Source organism: Anas platyrhynchos, chromosome 2, assembly GCF_047663525.1.
Source record: "Anas platyrhynchos isolate ZD024472 breed Pekin duck chromosome 2, IASCAAS_PekinDuck_T2T, whole genome shotgun sequence".
NCBI classification, from domain to species: Eukaryota; Metazoa; Chordata; class Aves; order Anseriformes; family Anatidae; genus Anas; species Anas platyrhynchos.
Genome location: NC_092588.1, coordinates 133,675,105 through 133,691,137, shown reverse-complemented (window position 1 = coordinate 133,691,137; position 16,033 = coordinate 133,675,105). Strand labels below are relative to the sequence as shown.

Below are 16,033 nucleotides of genomic sequence, written 5' to 3'. Positions count from 1 at the left end.
TTGTATACTCTTAAGTAGTTTTGATCTGGATTCAGTAAAAAATAGTCTTGAACCTGTTGATTCTTGACATTATTTTCTAAGCTTTCCTAAATTTGTTGGGCCACATTCAGTCTTCTTATATTAGCACAAAATAGTAACTTATTAATCTTCAAAAAGTGACAACCTGACCCTGTAAACTTTAAAAATTGCCTATTTGTGAGTGAATTGTTCTCTTGGTGACTAATGACTAAAGGTCAATGACTAATGGACTTTAGATCTGTCTTACTGCATATTGGAAGTTAGATCCTCTTGGTTCCTTTAATATTTTGGACTTCCATTCTTTGGTTTCTTACGCAGCTGAATCTGAATGCAATCTCAATCTGTCACTGGTGCCATGGTGGGCTGGTCAACTCACAAGGGCTCCAAGAGTTTAGGGCAGCAAAAGAAATAACAGCAAGAGGAAAATGATGAAAAGCAATAATATACAGTGAGGGAGACCACAACTTTAGTCTATTGTCAGAGCACATAGACTGAATATGGACTGCCCTCCCTATTTTCTTCTCTCCCTCTCTCCCATTTGTTTTGGTGGAGATCAAATGCCCAGCTCAATGGACTACTTAACCCTTCTTATTTCAGATACCTGGCTGGAACAGCCCCCCCCTGCTGGATTACAACATGGAGCTTGTTTGTGAATCTGCTCATAAGGCTATCACTTTCCTTTGACAACACTTACTTTTCCAGCACAAGCTTTTTCTTTTTGATAAAAGCCATTAAAATGACTAATCTGATTAATCACTGTCCAAATGCTAATTTTATCTGATTATAGGGGAAGACAAAGGATGATAAAATAGTATGCTGAATTTCATGGAAATGGTCTCCCTGTGGTGTGAGTTCAGAATTTTGAGTTTTGTCCAAAAACAAGGCAATGAATGAATTTGCTTCAGAGCTCACTTTCTGTCAAAAGGCCAAGTTGACTTGGGGAAGAGGGTGGAGTTGCCTGTTCAGACAGGATTTTTTTAGTTTTTGCCCTTTACCTCTGGAGCCAGAGGTCTGGCTCTCATCCAGCTGTACAAAAAAGAAGATTATGGTATTTTCTAGGTAATTTTAAGGAGCAAAACCAAAGTGAAGTCAGGTGGCTTGAAATCAACCCCAAGTTCTTCACATGAAATTTTTCTCATGATTTTGGTTTTCAGTGTAGCCGTATTTGAAAAGCGATAGGAAAATATTCCTCAGCTGGCCGACATATTTCATTTACTCATGCCAACCATGCTGCTCCTTTGTGAATCATTTTGTGAAGAATGGCATACGCAGAGAAAAGTAAAAGTCATCTAAAATGCTGAGGCTGTTCCAAAGAATTCACAGGGCTAACCTTTACTTCAGAAAATCCTAAGAGAAATCCAGCCGTAGCCAGTGAAAGCTTTATTTGCAAATGGAAAGTGGAATTTGATTTCAGGAGTCCATATAATCCATACAAAACAGAGTCTTGATTCCTTTTTCCCTGAAATCAAAATGCAAACCTCCCACTGACTGTTCTGTTGCAGAATTATGCTGAAGGATCAGGCTCGCATGTAGCAGTGAGCCATTTCAGGAGAATTATCAATATATAAAAGCCAGGATTTCTTCACTAATGGAAATTTTCTCCCACCTGCTTCATGCGGCAGTCCTTTCTCTGCTATGCGAGAGACTTTTGTTATCAGGAAAAAAGGAACCGTATTCAAAATCCTACAAGATGGAGTTCTCTTCAATAATAATTAGCCTCAAAATCATTGCTTGCTGACCCATGAAAGCTCTGCAGGCATCCTGGTGGTAGCAGCTACAAATACTAATCGGGACTGTTAGCAGACAGTGCTGTCACATCAGGCTGTTCTGCAATATTCCCCATGCTCCTGCCTGCTCTTGCTGGCACTTGGAACACTGAAACTGAAGCAACAGAGTTGCTTGAAAGCCTAATAATTCCCCGAGTCCGCACGCAATGCCGGGCCAGGTACCCTATGATGAAGCAGTATTTTCCATTAGAAAGAAAACCCGAATTTTCCAGGGCCTCATACTGAAGGTTTCAGTCAGAGTGACGGGGGTGGGATCACAGCAGTAACGATCCCCTGAAACCGCAGCTCCATTATCCCACTCCCCTCCTTGCCTGTCGCACAAAGTAATTTTCCTGTACCCAGCTGGAGTGGCAGTGGCGCGCCTGCAGGCAGGGCTGTGAGCGAGCTGGAGGAGTGGGGGCTGCAAAACAGGGCAGGCAGCGATCCCAGCACAGAAGCACGGCTGCAGAAGAGCATACCTGGCCCTGTAGTTTAATCAGGAAGGACAGTGGAAGGAGAGAAAAAGGTGGAGAGGAAAGAGAAGGAGCTCAAGCTGTCTGTGTTACTGAATGCTGGGTGAGTGAGCTACCGAGATGAACAGCAGCAATAAAATATTACCGCAAGATTTTTTTGTTTCTAGAGCTTTTTCCAGGAGTCAGGAATACATGTGCCTTACCATTTGGTATGAACAGAAAAGTTGGTAGGCAATTGGAGCTGAACTACCTCTCTTTAGCAGCCTGAGGCCTGAGGCAGGGAGACAGTCCCATTGACTCAAGCAGGAGGTGGCCTCTAAGTGAGTGCTGCTGCCTCTCCTGCCTGGCAGGAGAGCCCTGTCACAGCAATTTGGCTTCCCCCGAAGCATCCCACTCATCTCCAGCGCTGCTTCCTGATCCCACCTGTGTGGGATACAAACAGCGGGTGACGACTGCAGGTAAAATACCACATCCACCCTTCTTCAGTATTTCATGTACGCTCTGAGTAGGGTTTGGTGATTCTTCCTTCTGTCAGTCTAGCAAAACCGTACCTGACTCACATTCCTCAGCAAGTCCCCCAAGTGCTCCTCTGAAAAAAAAATCTGGGAAAACAGTAATATAGAGGCAGGAGTAGGAGCGACAGAAACTGTGAATCAGTTTGCTAGGCAGGGACAATAAGACCTTTTATAGTTTTGAGCTTCTTAAAGAAGAAACTGAGCTGTCTTTAGAAGTAGTTATAAATTCCAAAAGAAAATGACATTTTTCAAGTAATCTGGTGATGGAAGTGCACAGTTAGTAGCACAAGATGAAGTGCTGGCTTGCTTAAAGCATGCTTTAAATAAAAGGTGGAAAACTTGATTAACATTTCGCAATGAAGTCAGCAGTCTGAGGAAATACAGAACAAATGGCAAGTACCTGTACAGGCTTCTCCGCTGTTTTGATCCACACAGCACCCAGCTTGATGTGGGCAAGTGGAGCAGAAGGCATTAACCTCAAGCAGTGGAAACCTGTAGGCACAATTTTTGCGAGTGTGCAGTAAGAGGGACTCCAGACTGGGAATAAATCTGGATGATCTAAAATGTAAAAACAAGCATACACCAGTGGGAACTGGTGAGAAAAGTCAGCTGGGGAACACTGTTCTCCATGGTGCCTCACTGTAACCCAGTCTGCATGTTAGCCTCTTTGTACAATCTTTCCTCAGCATGTATTGTAGAGTTTTGAGGCCTTACATACCTCCTGATGCATTGTACAGTTAATCTGTGGCAAGCAGATCTCAATTAATTTTATTTTACATCAGTCATCACGTAATACACGTTTATATCAAACTCACTGAAAATAGTTCCCCAGCTAATGTACAGTGGTACAGAGGAATGCCGTACCTCATGCTCTTTTTCCTGAGAAAATAGAAAGGTCTTTTTCCACTGAGTAAGTGGAAAGGCAGGGTAGAAGACAGCTAGAAGACCAAAGAGAGCTGTCATCTGGCAGCACAGCCTGAACGTGTTGCATCTCTGTGGAGGACTCAAAACAGATCATGAGGATTAACCAAGTCAGCAGTTTACCTGTCAGTGTAACTTCCAGGCTATCTCCGCAGACCCTGAAAGCTCTGCTGTCTGGCTCTCTGACGCTCCTAAAAGTCAGGTGATGTCTGACTTTCCAAGCTCTTTTATGCTTTTTCTCCATGCTACAGTATTAGGCCTTAAGATTGGTTCTCATTAAAACCGCCTGTGCCAATCATCAAACCTTTTTTTTCCTTTGCTTCCTTCTTATATGTTCACCCGTGACGCTTTGACTTTGAAGGAAACCACAAAAATGTAATCATCATGTTATCTCCAGACTGGTCTGCTCCCATACCCCCTTCCCTTTCAGTCTCACCCTTGTCCCCTCCTCCGTCTATAATAATTCCCACATGTTTATGCAAAAATACTGCAGTTTTTTATTGTTGTCAATTACAAGAGGCAACAGTTTTAGCATCTCTGCAAGAACAATGATTTCTAAATGTGAAAGGTTTTCTGCCTTGGTGTCTACAACGTTTAGGATGCCACAAAACAATCAATGTAGTAACACTACAGTTCTTAAATAAAACAGGGCTCCTAAGAGCATAGGGGTCATTTCCACTCTCACTTCTTCCTCCCCTCTATCACTGCTGAATCTAAAAAGGAAGCCTGTTCCTTGATTCACAGATGCAGTTTTACACTTGATTTAGTGACCTAGTCCTCTGACAGTGAGGTGACACTGTGTGAAACTGTGTAACTGGATGCAGGTGCCATCATCTCCGAAATGACAGAAAAGCAGCGTATATGGGGAGTCAGTCTTGTGAGGCACTGAGCTCTCATTCCCACTGCTGTTGTTAGGAGGTCAGGATTTTGGAGAATTTTCTTCCTTACATTTTAAACAAAAGAAGTGCGGTGCTTCTAACAGCAAAGCTGCAGACCTGAGGAGTAACAGCACAATAAATGGCTGTGTTTCCATTTAGTTCAACAGGGCCAGGAAACCAATCCCATCTTGGAGAGTAATTATTTTACTAACCACTGACTTTGCATTCAGCATCATTAATCAAAGCAGAGGGGCCTTTACTGTTCAACAGCTTGCCTTAAAGGTACTGAATCATAATATTTAAAAATACTTAGTGGTAGTATCTCTAGCCCAATACACCAATAATTGTCCATACATACTGGAAGATATGTTAGGCTATGGATCACACCTTGCAGTACTTAGAACATACTCACAGGTCACAGCCCAGTGAAATGTCCCGTGAGCCCCAGAGGCTCGACTGTAGTTCAGGACTGAATCTGACTGCCAACAGGAATTTAACAAAAGCTAAGGGAGTTACTACTCATATAGCTCAATTTAGTGCCCCTCAGTCAGACAGTGAAATTGGGGGGCTGAAGTTGAAGAACATAAACGTCCACCTTTTGCTTTCCCACTGTCATCCATGAAGGTCTGGCTCTGCTTGGAGAAGGTGGGGCAAGACTGCATGTTCTGAGTTGTACAGTATCGGGGTCTGGGGGATAATGATAGCCTGTGGGGAGAATGCAGACAGGCTTTGCTGAGCCATCAGGGATGTACCTGTAACTAGCACCTCTGATTTATAGCTTCTAGTGCTAGCTCTTGTAAGGCAATTTAACAGTTCCTGGGAGTACTGTGTCTTCTAAAAGTTAGCGTAATCTGAGCTAAACCAAGTCCCATAAACATACAGTAAAAGCAGAAGATGTTGGATTATCCAAAATTGTCATAACTATTGGAAAACAGATTTGGGGAAAACATGGCAGTCCAGAACTGGCAAAACTCCCATTGAGATCAATCAGTCAGAATAAAAAACGAGGCATCGTTGACTCCATACTGAGTCAAATGGAGAATGTAAGGGCTTACAAGAGTAGCAGACCCTTACACACAGCAGAGGACTTACTCCCCCATCACAAGATGTCTGCACAAGTAACCCCAAGCACTTAACACCTGGTGGCCCAGAAAGGAGACCACTGAAGGAGGAAAGGTCAAGACTGGGATGCAGCTGATCCAAGGAGTATTCACCTCAAAATTCCCAGCAGCTTTTAGGTTTCACTTACTCTGTCTGCATCTTTTGGGTTGGCCTAGCTAAGGTGTCCCTCTCAATACAGAGAAGGCTGGGCCTAGCACTTAGGTCTATGAAAAGAGTGAAAGTACTCAGTTCCTAACCCAAGTGGAAGACCACAAGCTATGCCCTATATTGGTATCTTTTGTATCTGGTCTGTTTGGCTCCTTAACACTTGCCTTAAAGACAGTGGAGTTTTACTTCCCAATGTGAAGACATGGGAATGAAATGCTACATCAATGAAATGCTACTGCCGCCTTCTAGTACTTCAGGAGAGCTTATAGGAAAGATGGAAGGGGACTTTTCACAAGGGCTTGTAGTGATAGGACAAGGGATAATGATTTTAAACTAAAAGAGGGGAGATTGAGATTAGATATAAGGAATAAATTCTTCACTCAGAGGGTGGTGAGGCCCTGGCACAGGCTGCCCAGAGAAGCTGTGGATGCCCCATCCCTGGAGGTGCTCAAGGCCAGGCTGGATGGGGCCTTGGGTGACCTGGTCTGCTGGGAGGTGTCCCTGCCCATGGCAGGGGGTTGGAACTGGGTGATCTTTAAGGTCCCTTCCAACCCAAACCACTCTGTGAATCTAACGTGTTACCTATGCTGGAAGAGATGTTATCTTTTGACACCACTTTGCAATTTTAATTTTATATATATATATATATATTTAGTGTATAAAGGCTAATTATACAAGTTGCCTGCCATAGGGGCCAAATTTCCCTCTTCCCTTGTTCAAGGGCCAGACACAACAGCCACTCTGCTCGGGAACACTCTGGGACTGCTCTGTCCAAGTGCCCAAGAGCCAGAGTTTGAGCCTAAAAAAACACGCCACCTAGTTTGGAAAGTTTCTGTGCCAAGGATTAATGAATCTGTCATATTTGCTGCACACACAGAAAAATTAAATTTGTTTAAATCAACTTACAATACTGCACCACATTCATGGCTGTAGTTAATCAGCGTCAGCCAGAACCAAGGATTTTGTCTATTGTCTTTACAAGAGGAGAAAGTGGAGTGAAAAGAAAAAGGAGATAGGATGCTCAGTAAGTGGAGAGTATGGTGTCACCATCCATCTGCAGCATTGAAGGTACAGTCTAGAGAAGTACCTTTAGGTGGAGCTGACACCCACAGAAATTGTGCCAGTGTGTAAAACACTCCTTTCATGAAACAGGCAAGGCCAATTGCTTTTTCCATGGCTTTTAAGAAGTCAGATGCTAGTTAAAACCTGTGAATATGTATACATTCCTTTATATGGCTAATTAGCTGCTTTATGTGTGGCGCCTCCTGGATTAAAGCAAATTCTATGCAAATAAGCAGAATAGACTGGTCAAATTTATACGTGGAAAAAAAATACCTCTTTTATATAAATATCTACTATTTTTTTTAAGATGAGTTTCTTATTTCATAGACAAGTGCTAATTCCTAGACAGCTCCCACGTATTTAAGATGTTCACTCTGCATTGTTCTTTTAAACAATGACTGACTGTATACAAACACTGAGGAGGAACAATAGATTTTGACTATCTGCTTAAATAAATGAGACAAAAACACGTCTTAGAAATGGCTTTTTCACTTTTTCCGCTAAATGCTCAATTTCTGTCCTGCTGAAATCAATGGCAAAACTCCATTGATTCAGCAAGGCCAAGTTTTCACCCCAAACAGTCTTTTTTTTTTTTTTTTTTTTTTTTTTTGTAATAAGTAGATTTGGTGCAAGTCTGTCTGAAGATACTGTTTTAAACTATTTCTTCTGTTCTATTGAGTAACAGAGCGGGTTGATATTTAAGAATGAAAGCTCATCAAGTTTAAATTTCAGTTGTTTTATAATAATAGCCATATGTTAGTTATAGATTGTGTAAGTCTGAAGTTTTGGTAATTTAAAACTGCTTTAAAGTGACCTTTACATGGTTCCACATTTCAACATTTTCTAGAAGTGGTTGGTATCGGTCCTTACTCATAAATCCTTACATTAAAAGAATCTGCAGGGCCTGGGCCCTTAGTTAAGAGGCTTATAGTACGGAAGTCCTGCAAACATTTATATACACACTTAATCTTACAAATCGAGTCTTCACATTGAAATCAATATAACTGTTCTCAGTGGGTGAAATCAGACAGGATGAAATGTTAGGTTTTAAGAAAGGTCAGTCTCTTTTTAATCATTGAAGACAGGATGCTAAGCAAGAGGGACATTCAGCCTGATCCAATGCAGTTGTTCTTTAGTTAAAGGGTGCAATACAGAAAGACATGGTATGGGAAATGTGTTTTTTTTTCCCCATTGAACACTAGACAAGCTGGGAGAGCAGATACACTGCAGGAACTATGAAGGCTGTAGCCCAGCTGCACTCCCACTGCCTGGTGCTGCTGTATGATGGGTCTCTCTCCCTTTTTTCTCAACCATGCTGCAGTTGATCTTGCCTTTTGCTTGGGCTACTTACATGGCTGCTGCTGCTGATGATGATGATGATGATTATTATTATTTATATTTTTTTCCTATCTTGCTCCACTGCCTATTCATCTCCATTTGTGTCTCACTCTTTGTATGTCTGAGATCGTTCTAAAAAGATAATTTTTGTCCAGGTTTTAGCTCTGCTTTCATATCTGACTGAATATTTCCACTGTTAAGTTAAATGCAATGCACACTGCGTATCTGCTGTGCTTTTCACCTCAAATACCATTACTCAGAAAGTGTTTTTCTTTTGCTAACAGGGAAACTGAGGCACACTAGCTAAAGCCATTTGCTAGAAATTGTACAGGAAGACTCACAGTAGAGCAACATCTCCTGACCTTTCCTTCTAATGCTTTATTCTTTGGTCATGAATTAGAAAAGAAACTGGCAGAACTAAAAGAGCATTAAAAGTGTCGCACTCAAAATAAGATCAAAACAAGCTTTGATATGTGGACAAAAAGGAAACATTGATTGAAATCTGCTCTGGATTGATTGATATCTTAATAGTCCCTTTACTTCTATGGAATTTTGGTACTTCTCCCATGACACTTAATGTTAAAGTGCTATATGTGCTGCACATTTCCCATGTCTAAGAAAAATATTGGCCACCTAACGGCTGGCCAGATTTCCTTTCCCTTCAGTATAGTATTGTGCTCCATGCCCATTTTTCCAGCGTTTAGATGGCTGATGTATTTGAACCTAATTTTCAGTGAAAACACACAATGCGGCAGATAGGTATTGTGGCTCTGTATTGACCACTCTAAATTCTGTTCCCTGGTTCACAGCTGAAGAGATTCACTCTGAAATTTCCTATGAAATACCCCTGCCTCTTCAAAAGCTGAGTCTTCATTTGGCCCTCGACCCTGCATACGCTTTAGCATGGGCATGCAAGTAATTCCATTAACACATGTAACTCCCTCCACTGCACTGATAATGTACTAAGCAGATACATATGTTTGGAGAGTTGGGGTTTGTTTAAGTAAGAAACTATTCTTGTGATTTTTTTCCTTTTCTTTTGCAAAACTCCAGCTTTGGAAAAAAAAATAAAGATGTTATATAAATTTGAAGTAATAACCTCAAGCTCTAATTTCATTTTATTGTCACATAAAACAAAATGCTTGATACTCTTAGGAAATGCATAAAAACTATTAGGCCAGTTACGAACATTTGGGACCTGGTCGTGTAATCATTCAAAGTGTCTTTCGTCAATCCAGGTATAGGGAAAACTGGCCTATGGAAGCCAATCCCTTAGCATTTTTAGTGTTGTTTTGCAAATGACAACATCTTGTAATTGAATCTCTGAGCACTTTGTTATAGTTTTGTTACACCTGCAGTGAATGAAAATATTTCTAAAAAATCTGCCATGTGCAGTTGCCCACACATCGAGGGAAGCCCTGTGTAGGGCTGGAGGACCGAACACAAAACTGGCAAGGACCCGGCAGTAGGCAGAGATTAAGCTATTTTATTGTGCAAAATTAACAATATACGAAAGGAAAGCGATGTCATGATTACAATCAGCTGCTTCACGTCCCGGAAAAAGTGTGTCACGGCCATGCAGCGCGGTGCCAGCACCTGCAGCGCCGTTTCCCCTGCGAAACGAACAGAGGCGTGCTCTGCAGGGAGCGTGCTGAGGTTGGAGGTGCCCTGTCAGTCCCATTTGGGGGTTTTCGGAGTCACCCCGTGCCACTCCTGGTTTCTGGCCCGAGTTTTCACCAGGCGCAGGTCCCGTTCCCGCGGGTCCCCGCCGAGGAGCTGCTGCAGGCAGCTGACGGGCTGAGGGAGACAGTTAAAAAAAAAAAGTCCCATTGTTTAGATTTCTGTCACAAGCCGCGAGAACACTTAATTCCCTTTATCTCCTGAGCTTTCATTATCATTTAAATTTCATTTCCCATTAATTGATCAGGGATTAGCGAAGCCATTACGCCAGAATTAGACAAGCCGGGCGCGATGAATAATTCATCAGGGACAATTACAGCCGCTTCCCGCTGTACTTGCTGCCTCGCCTCCCCACACACCCCGCCGCTGCCTGCCGGGGCCACCCGCCTGCCCTCTGCGGCCTGTCGCGACAGCCGCCCCCTGAGGCGACATGACATGACACGACATGGCCGGGCCGCCCGCCGCTAGGTGGCAGCCGCCGCCTGCGGTGCGCGGGGGCCGCGGAGCCCGGCTGCCGGTGGGGTCGGGCCGGGCCGGGCGGGTGCCTGCCCGCTGCCTGCCCACCCCCGGGGCTCCGGGCTGGGGCTGGAAGGGGGCGCCCCCCGCCCCGCCGCCCCTCACGCCGGGCATCTCCTTTATCCCAGCGGACAGTCGCTGCCCCCATTAAGGCGCGGTCCCCGCCCTCCGCGCGGAGCTTTCATCTCGGGGCAGTTTTATGGCGCGCGGTGAAATGTGCAAAGTTTTTAATTAGCCTCGCCAGACAGCCCGAGGCGGCACTAGCGCCACGAAGTCTTCACGGCTGCTCTCTCCGCTCCCACAGCACAACAAGCCGCTCTACTCCTTTGAAGACAACGCCGACTATGTCTACGATGTCATGTGGTCGCCCGTGCACCCCGCGCTCTTCGCCTGCGTGGACGGGATGGGGCGCCTGGACCTCTGGAACCTCAACAACGACACCGAGGTGGGTGAGGGCAGGGCGAGCCCCGAGCCCGCAGGGAGCCCTCAGGGGGCGGGCAGGGCACGGCAGGGCCGGGCCGGGCCGGGCAGGGCAGGTCTCGTCCCGCTGCCGGGGGGGGGGAGCCGGGCCGCCCCCTCCGCCCTCCCCGCCTCCGCCCCGCTACCTGCGGGGGCCGGGGGAGGCTGCGCCCTCCCCTCCCCTCCCCTCCCCTCCCCTCCCTCCTCCCGGTTTGGGGGGGGAGCCCCAAAACGGGAGCCCAGGGCGCTCCCCCCCTCCGCCCCATGGCCCGGGGGTGCCCAGAGCAGCGCCCCGGCCCCTTCCCGCACCCCCCTGCCCCGCCCGCGTTCCGCCTTCAGCGGAGGGAACCGCCTGTGATTTTCCGGCCTCACCTTCCTTTTTCCCCCTTTTTTAAAGTTTGCCCAAATTGCGGTGAAACTTAAGCAAAGGAAGCCAGGGGTTTCTGTGCAGAGTGGGGAGAAAGTCCCACCTCTACACCTCACTGATGGGGAAGGGTTAACCAGAGGCAGGGCAAAGCCCCTCATTTCAATAAAATCATTTTCTAAACATGCTGCGTACCCCTTTTCCCTTCCCTCCTGTTACTTCTCCTCACCCCCCTCAAAAAAAAAAAAATGCTGCAGGTGTATATTGGCAGCGTGTTTTCTGGATCTCATTTTCCTCTGGAAATGTTTTTCAATAAGAGAACAGCATCACCCGAACTCTTAGATGGCCAGCAATCAGTTGTCAGAATAAGAACTGAAATCTTTTTCCAGAACTGAAGTCTCACGGATTTTTATTTAATACCATGTAAAACTAAGAACGAGGGAACGTAAAAGTAACGCGCATTAACTGATGGTTTCTTCATTTCCAAAAAAAAAAAAGAAAGGAAGACTGAAGAACAACCAGCAGTATTTTCCTCACACACCCTGTTTTCTACAATATTGTTTTGTTGTTGTTTTTTTAAGATTAGTTTGTTCATTAATTCATCTTTCCCATAAACACAATATACGTTTCAACCCAAGTGAAATACAGGCAGGGTTTATGGCTCCCAGTGAATGGTGCTTGCCATAAATAAGCACGGACAGGTAAGAGGAACCAGCACTGCGAACTGCATTGTCAAGGGGAGCAGCGAGGCCTTTTGAAGTGCTCTGAGCAGGAAGCAGCACAGCCTTTTTAATTAGAGCACATACAGCTGGAGGATATACAGGAGGAGTCTCTTCAGAATTTATTTTGGGAAGGGAGGGACATATCCTTCAGGTGTTCTCATTAATGCAGGCTTAAACACAGAGCATAAAACCCAGTGTTTTAAAAAGAAAAAAAAATAACCCTTTTCCCCCAAATACCAGGGCTGAAGTCCTGCTTTGCTTAAAATCAACTGATGTTTTGCCATTTAATTCAACGAGACCATAATTTCTTTAAAAAATAATAATAATATGGACTGCTTGATCCCATTCCCATCAATAATAAGGCTGTACGTAGAAAACTGCTGCTGTGTCTTCAGTGTGTTTACATATAAATACACAGGAACATCAGCAGAAAAATAAAAATTAACTTCAAGCTCAATCCTGCTCTTCTTCTGCATGTGAGGCCACCCTGATTTCACAAATGATCTCCGCTGAGAGGTTGAAATCCTCTCTCATGTTGGGATCAGAATGAAATTATTTCTGTGGTATCAGAGCTTTGTATTTTTATGAGAATTGAATTTGTGTCTGGAGGAAGAAATACCATTTGGTCTCCTTACTGAGCGCTGATAAAGTAAATTTAAAAATCTCTCAAAACGCTAAACTGGCAGAATTTGAATAGATGTAGGGTTTTGTTATGTGAGAGAAGCAGTACCAGACATACAAATACCGCTGAAAGAACTGTAAGGAGTTGTTTTAAACATCATAGCTGAAAGTGATTGTTGTTTGCTTTTACCCTCTATCTGGTAGGTCATAATTAGTTCATAATTTTCAAGATTTCTGCATTTGATTAAGCAGTTTAATTCTGCTTTGCTGTTTGCTAAGAAGAAGCCTGCCAGCACTTTTGCCTGTGCATTAAGAAATCTTGAAATACCTATTTTTGACTTTTAGACGTCAGATTGGTGATGTCTAAGTATTTATAAAAACGGTAGAAAATAACAGGTATATTAATGGGTTTAACTGCTAGCTGTTTATAAAAACGTCTGTGTGAGAACCAGATGTGATTGTTATTAATAGTTTTGTTTAATTCAAGAAATAAGCCACATTATTATTTAGGTACTATTTTATAAACCAATTAAGAAAATAGCTGGTTTTAGTTCTGATATGCTACCTTCAAATTTTTGAACTGTAACACAGTTTATGGTAGCGTTACTCCCCATATTTATTAAAAACTGTTCTCCCGCATACTAGGTGCTTTCTAATCAAAATAACTAAAATCATTTGCCCGTACCATAGATTTAATCGATCTAATTGTTCTTAAAATCTCAGTGTAAAATAGCCAGGCGTATTTGTATGCTGTGTTTTGGTCTATGGATACCAGAAGTGATTTTTTGTAGTAGTAATGCAAATCATCATGGTTGATTTATATTTAATAAATCAATATAAAAAACTTTAAAAAGCAAAAAAAAAAAAATACTTCCCACCTTTATTCTTTTGCAAACTGAATATTATTATAGGAATCAGGATATGAGGTTTCCTGATAGCTTCAGGTTAGCAAATGCCAATTTCTTATGTATGTGTTCATTACATTTCTTTTTTTTGATCGAGTTTGGATAGTCTCTAGGTTATTAATGAATCTTGGTTATGGATGAGGTTAATAGCAGCTTATAGATAAAATTACTTATTCTTGCTCTGTTATATTGCTTTCAAACATTTCAAACATATTGTGTGCCCTACCTTAGCTTCGAAAATACGAAGATGGTGTCTGTTTCTAAAAACAGGTAGAAGATCTATTTGCAAGCAGGTTTAGACGTTACATAAGTAATAGAAGTGTAAATATATATATATGTGTGTGTGTGTGTGTGTGTGTATATATTCCTACCATGCAGGTTTTTCTGACTGCATCTTAATCTGTTACCTTGTAAAATCTTATTTCAAAACTGTAAAAAATCTGACAAGCAACTTCAGAGAATTTATAAAGTATTTTAAATGTAATTTTAGCAACATAATGCTACCATTATAAAATAACCTCGTATCTTTAAAATCTAAAATAGGCATGTGTAATTTAACCTATCACTTCTCCAGGTAGACAAATCTATTTTAAGATACTATGGTTTGAATATATTTTATTCTGTATCACTGGAGAAAAGGTTTTCTATTTAGATTTTTAAACACTATTGCAAGATTGCTTTTTATTTTGCTAGATAGTTTTGTGGAATAGTAATAGGATTTTACAAAACCATTGGGTTTGAAAAAAAAAAAAACATGGGTTGTGTCTTGTGTCTGCAGCATGCATGCTGCTTGTTTTTATGTGGAACACTGCAAGAATGCTGTGTTAACAACAAAAAACAGTTCTGGAGTTACAGATTTCAGCCTTCTGAAAGATTTCGTTAAAAATTCAGTGCCTTAAATCTAAGCTGTGTAGCTCATTTGAAACAAATATCTTTGATCTGCAGTTTTCTGAGAAACGTAGCTGGGTAGTGGATTAGTGCTCGAAAAATGTGGCATTTAGTCGTTGTTTGAAGAAACCCATTTCCAAATGTTATGAAATTAATTTTGGCTGGAATTAAAATAGTTTTTATTTTCTTTAGAAATCAGTGATCAGAAGGGTAAAACTTGCTCATTTTTTAATGCGATGGGATCCTGGCTCAGTGACCCCACGGCAGATTGGAGCCCTCGGCTGTAGCGCGCTAACGAGTAACATACTTGGGACGGGGAGCGGGAGCGTGCCAGCGCTCATCAGTGAGGCTGCCTTGGATGGACCTCGGCCTTGCACAACCCAGGGACGAGGCCAGCAGCTTATTTGCATCTGAATGACTTCCTAAAGGGGGAGGACAGGATCTGCTTTCTGATTGTTATCCAGCCTTATTTCTGCATTGCCTACGGACAAAATCCTTTTTCATTCCACTTGCGGGGCTGCCTAAAGGGGAGTTTCCTGAGTCCTTTATGGAGAAGACACCTCAGTTTGCCAGGCCCGGTGGGCTGGCAGGTACCTGCTCGGTTTGGGCAGGGTCTGTGACAGGGAACATCCAGGTGGGGAGGTGCAGGGCCAGCAGTGCCCTGAGCCTCAGGCAGCCGCAGGGGTTGGGCTCCCTGCCGCCACGCACCCCGCTGATGTGCCGAAGGCCGTAGAGCTGACAGCAGGGAAGCTGCTCAGTGTTTCCTTTAAAATCATTTTTCTTGTGGATCTGTAGAGCTGTCTGGCAACTACCGTATAACGCTATAGCCTGGGAACTGAGGTGAAGTCAGGAAAAATTCTCGTATTTTAGACCTGGTTTTTATACTGCCTCCAAGCTGCTCACTCCCCTCATGCAGCAGCCTGCCCACAGTGGGGACCAGAGGATTCCCCTCGCTCCTGCAGAGGTGTCCCAGGCTCTGGCTCCTGTCCAGCTGCCTCTTCTTGCCAGGACTGTTCTCCAGCTCCACCTCCATTTGTAAATCCCACAGCATCCCCTTGTCCCCATCCCAGTGTGTGCCTAAGGCCTGTTCCCGTGAGGTGGTCTGGTGGGGGAACCGCTATTGAAGCTCCCATCCGACACCAATTGCCCTGATCTGAAAAATAAAAGCTAAAAAGCCTCGTTCAGGAGGCTGCCGTGCCAAGCTGCAGGCTCCTTGCTCAGGCAGGTTCTCCTGTTAAAGGAGCTGGGTGGAGCATCAGCAGGCTCGCAGGCCACCGTCATTTGTCTTATGAGGTGACCTAAATCAAGCGAGTGATCTCCCTATCTGGGACAGACACCCACACGGTTCCTTCCTCCTGCAGCTCCTTTTGATGCCCTCATTCCAGCGTAGATTACAAATACTTCTCCTAAGATCGTGTTCTTTATTCATCCCACATGTTAACCAGCGCCTTGATGTATTCTTGTGGGTCACCTGTTAAGTTTGCCAGTCGGCTTGGGGCAGGGAGGGAGTTTGGAAATTAAGCAGCATCCAGGTGGAGTTCAACAAGAAGAAGGCTCCTGGGAATACGGGGATGTGCAAGAGAATTGTGGGAATGTGCTGTAGGAGTTCCTAAATGTCAGCTCAGCTGTTCTCGCCTT

General features: G+C 43.7%; 1 protein-coding gene across 7 annotated transcripts in view; it reads left to right on the top strand.

Moving 5' to 3' along the window:
• The window catches only part of DYNC1I1 (dynein cytoplasmic 1 intermediate chain 1), a 188,727-nt gene that overhangs the window by 152,862 nt on the left and 19,832 nt on the right, over positions 1-16,033 (top strand). For all 7 annotated transcript variants that reach the window (XM_072033627.1, XM_027450829.3, XM_027450824.3 and 4 more), the window contains one exon: positions 10,741-10,881. In XM_072033627.1, coding sequence (XP_071889728.1) covers positions 10,741-10,881 — 141 coding nt within the window. The remainder of the gene's footprint in view (positions 1-10,740; positions 10,882-16,033) is intronic.